Source organism: Phyllobates terribilis, unplaced genomic scaffold (assembly GCF_046119375.1).
Source record: "Phyllobates terribilis strain yellow unplaced genomic scaffold, ASM4611937v1 Scaffold_1__5_contigs__length_1240528914, whole genome shotgun sequence".
Lineage (NCBI taxonomy): Eukaryota > Metazoa > Chordata > Amphibia > Anura > Dendrobatidae > Phyllobates > Phyllobates terribilis.
In genome coordinates, this window is record NW_027362761.1 from 251600416 (window position 1) to 251605282 (window position 4867).

Consider the following 4867-nt stretch of genomic DNA (forward strand, 5'->3'; position numbering starts at 1 on the left):
CCTTGCTTCGAGTGACATGTCTGGCTTGATTTGTTCCAAAATTGATTTGTTTGTTCTTCTTGCCATCAACAGGAATAGATGGGAAGAAAAAAACTTGTATCCAATTTGCAGATATAGAAACACTTCTATATATATGCACATCAGTGCCAGTGACAGATACTTCTTCATAGTAACCTGTGGACAGTGGACTGAGTCTTGGAAAGTCATCTCTGATGGTTCCTGCGTTCGTTCTTGTTTCCTTGATTGTTTTGGGTGCCAGCACCGTGATGGCAGTATTCACTAACTCCTTCATTATTGCTGTCAGTCTTATTGACAATGCCAAGTCTAAGAATCTCAGTTCATCTGATCTTATTGTGGTGACTCTTTGTGTGTCCAACATTTTCTTTCAGCTTTTCATGCTTGTAAATGACTACATGAGCTTCCTATTTTTCGATATCTACTATTCAGATGAAGTCTACATTTTATTCACCGTCCTGCTCATTCTACCAATCTACTGCAGCTTCTGGTTTACAGTTTGCCTGTCAGTCAATTATTACTTACAGATTGTCATAGCCACTCATCCATTTTTAATAAGACTGAAGCTTGCAGCTGCTCAGTTGGTTCCACAACTCATAATAGCCTCAGTTTTTATATCATTTGTTACAAGCCTTCCAGCAGCCTGGACTTTCTACCATGATCCCGCAAGTTTTAATATAACAGCTAATGAGAGTTTTGAAATATCTGTTCTTAGCCAAAATGTTATATATATGCTACCCAGTAACCTCATAAGTTGTTCTCTTCCATTAATTTTGGTAGGCATCGCCAATGGTCTGATCATAAAGTCACTTATTGCACATAATTCCGACCGGAAAGTAAAAGGAGAGCTCAGTGCTCGTGCAGAAGGTCGATTACGAGCAGCAAGGACAATAAGTTGTCTTCTCTTCCTATACATGTCTTTTTATATATCAGAAATTCTTCTCTTTTTAGAAGCCTTTCCTCAAAGTAGTCCAGGATTTTGTACCTGTTTGATGATAATCTATATCTATTCACCAGCTCAGTCAGTAGTTCTAATTTTTGGAAGTCCAAAATTAAGGCAAGCATATTTGAGTTTATTCTGCTGTGTGGGAGGCATCAGTGAAGAAAAACCAAAGACACCAACGGTTCTGTTTATCAAGCTGAGAATGAAGAAAACTCAATCATAATAACTGTATCAGCAGAGTGAATGACAAACGTTAACTGTGCATTGTTTAATGTGCCCATGGGCATTGCATACACACTGATTGCAGATGGACTGTAACTTTTGCATATTGTTATTTTTGCATAATATTTTGTTACTTCAATATTATATTTTAATTACCATGATCTCATGTGAATAAGTTTTAAATTACTTTGATTATTTTTCTTACTTTAATATGATGGTTTCTGCAAATAGGGAACATCAATTGGCTTCCGAAAATTTTCACCATTATTAACTGCCAGTTCCCAAACATTCAGCCACAACTTTCAAGTCTCTCCAGATTTCCATTTTTTTGTCAAAAAGTTGCATTTATGAAGGGAAATATGTCACATATTAAAAATGTTATTTCTAGTATTATTGTGCCATTAAGTGGATGTTTTAATGGCAACTACCTGCCAGTTAATTTTTAAGCTCATAGTAACAAAAAAAAAATAGTCCCAGACAACCACTTTAAGAAAGTAAGCATGAGGTTTTGTTAGGGGAATAGCTATGTGTGCAGAATTATTAGGCAATTATTAGTGTGCAAATTATTATGCAACTAAATGAAAAATGTGAATTTTCCCATCTAAATTGTTTATTTTCATTTGTTAGAGTAAGAATTATAATCAAACATCTCAAAATGTACAAAAATACATTTCAAAAAAATCTCAGTGACCAATATAGCCAATCTTCTTTTTGATGACAGTCATAACTGGACTTTCATCCAGTACCCCACCTCCACCTTGATGGCGTCTGAGGCTAAGTGGAGGTCTGTGATCATTAGTGATCCAGTCGCAGAACCATCCATCTTGTCCATCAAGAGTCACTCTCATCTTATCAGTCCATAAAACCTTTGAAAAATCTGTCCAGATATTTCTTGACCTAGTCTTGATGTTTCAACTTACTGTATGTATCTTGTTCAGTGGTGGTCGGGTTTCAGCCTTCCTCCCTTGGCTGTTTCTCTGAGCACTGAACAACTTAGGGCTGATTCATCAAAGCTTTTACACAAGAAAATTGGCCTAAAGGCTTTGAAAAGGTGGGCAAAATTTTGCAGCTTTTGTCGTTTTTTGCCAGTTTGACTCAGCTCCATCGGATATAAGCTAGTGCTTTGAATTCCAGAAATGCTATTCCAGTTTCCAACTAGAGAAGAATTTCTGGCACACCGAACAGAGGCAAATGCCACTTAGAGAAGGTACTAAATTCATTAAGTGGAATGCATCTCTTAGTGAATTTGGTGCCTTCTGTTTCAGTAACACTTCCATAATGCGATTGTGCACTACAGTAATCTTGATGAATTGGCCACCTTGCACTTCTGGGCACTCCATGGAGGTTGCAGTTCTGGAATATGACAGCACTGGGGTGTAATGGGTACCTGGTTGCTTTCCAAATTCTTGGCAGTTAATGTGCATCATTTTTCTCAACATGGTTTTTGCAACTGTTGACTATTTGCAACAAAATTTTTGATGGTATCGTGATCATTCACCAATATCTTACCAATTTCAAGAGTCTTACATCCCTCTGTAAGAGTTTTAACAATTTTTGACTTTTCAGTTAGTTAAATCTCTTTTTGGCCCATTTTGCCTGAGGAAAACAAGCTGCCTCATAATTCTGCACTCCTTGATAAATGGTGTTGTATCCTTAAGCCTCACCTACTTTATTACACAAATACACATTACCTGATATGCTTCAACAATAAGCATTTAGGTTTATACAGCTTGGAGTTGTAAAATATGCATAAAAATGATGGTCAAAATATTCACTTGCCTAATAATTCTGCACACAGTGTAAAAGCCAAACGGTGCAACATTTTTAATGAGCCCAATTGTAAAAATGACTTTTTGCCATTAATGCATTTAAAGGGGTTGTCCAGGTTTGGCATGAAAGTCTGCAGTTACTCTGTGTGACTGCAGACTTGTGAATCTTCACATTGCTGTCAGGATTCATTGGTGTTGGTGCTGATGGTCATGTGACCGCAATTATGCGATATGTATACTTTTGGCCACATTATGACTAGACGTGCATGACCTCACTCAATTAATTTGTATTGAGCAAGGCCATGTATGTCTAGCTGGAATGTGGCCTGTAGTATGCATATTGCACATTTACGATCACAAGACCGCCTGCTCCTGGCGCCAACAGCAGTGAATCCGGACAGCACCCACTATGAGCCATGTGAGGATTCACAAGTTTGCAGTCACATAGAGTGACTTCTGACTTTCATGCCAAACCTGATCAACCACTTTGAGTAAAAAATAAAATAAAAAAATTGTCGTTAGGGTGAACATTTTTAAAATCACCTTAGATTTTAGATTCCAGAGGAATATCTGTAGTCACTATAATTGAATTGAAGCTGTGGAAGTTAGAACTTCATTCACTTGACTCCCAGTCCTGAGAGTAGCACTATAGAGTCTTTATTATTCTGTAGAGTACTGTACTTAAAGAGGACCTGTCACCAGGTCAAAAGTGGCAGTTTTTTATCTTAGGTTATTTCTGCATCTCCCGTGGGTATTCTGTTTTTTTTTTTTAAAGTCCACCATATGGTCCGGAGATATGGGCCGTGAACCTTTTTATTTAGTGCTAATTTTTATGGTCTTTAGCAAAGCAGTGTTGCTCCCAGGGAAATAATGCAAAGCAGCCTAAAGACATGCCCTCAGAAAATAATGTTAGCCACACCCCCTTGATAAAAACCATAAAAATTTGAACTAAATAAAAAGTCCAATATCTCTGGAACCGTAAGCCAGATTTAATAAAATAAAAAAAAACAAACACAAAACAGAATACTAGGTAGAGCAATTGGAATAAATTTTTAAACTGACGACAAGTCCCCTTTAGGTTTGTATTAAATAAGTAGAACAGGCACCATCTTTCCTGCATCCTTAACCTGAAAATAAAATGAGGATTAAAATTAGATAGCTAGACAAGCCATAGCAACACTGGGGTCCTGGGTTCAAATCCCACCAAGGACAACATCTGCAAGGAGTTTGTACGTTCTCCCTGTGTTTGCATGGGTTTCCCCCGGGTTCTCCAGTTTCCTCCCAGACTCCAAAGACATACTGATAGGGAATCTAGATTGTGAGTCCCAATGGGGACAGTGTCGATAATGTCTCAGTGGACAGATTTTCAGACTTTAACACCTCAGCATAAGCCATTAGTGTTGACAGGCATAACGCAAAAGTCCACGATTTTGTTTGCCCTGCGCTTAACACTGATCAAAATACATTACAAGTTTAATGACTGTGACTGAAATTTTCAAGATGATGTAGATGTACAGAATTGTGCATACATTATCTTATCTGATTTCCTACATGTATGCCATTTTGGTGGAAGAGACTAAAGGAAACCTTTCATTAGATTCCTGCTGCCTAAAACAATGGCACCATGAATCAGAGCCTTGTTGTATAATTGCAGCAGACAGGTATATAATACTCTGAAACTATGAGATAAAGAAAAAATATAGTTAGAAAAGCCAGACGGGGACTATAGGGGAAGATCTGACTGGACCAGTGATGTCCCTGGCTGGTTTCTCCCCACCCCGATTCAGTTGAGTGACAGATCAATTGGAGCAAATGGGGCTGGAAGAATCCGGCCAGGAATGTCATCGGACTAGATAGCTCTCTATAGTCCCCAGTAGGCTTTTCAAAATATGTTTTCTTTGAAAGGCCGGACCATTTC

General features: G+C 38.0%; 1 protein-coding gene across 1 annotated transcript; it reads left to right on the forward strand.

Annotated features, from left to right (window-relative positions):
- Positions 1-212: 212 nt before the first annotated feature.
- LOC141166651 (taste receptor type 2 member 40-like) lies at positions 213-1181 on the forward strand. The gene has a single exon (XM_073653554.1). It carries the CDS (start codon positions 213-215, stop codon positions 1179-1181), a length of 969 nt encoding a protein of 322 aa, XP_073509655.1.
- The last annotated feature ends 3686 nt before the right edge of the window (positions 1182-4867 follow it).

Excerpts from the sequence above, each read along its gene's own strand:
- LOC141166651 (XM_073653554.1), top strand. The coding sequence starts at position 213 with ATGGTTCCTGCGTTCGTTCTTGTTTCCTTGATTGTTTTGGGTGCCAGC.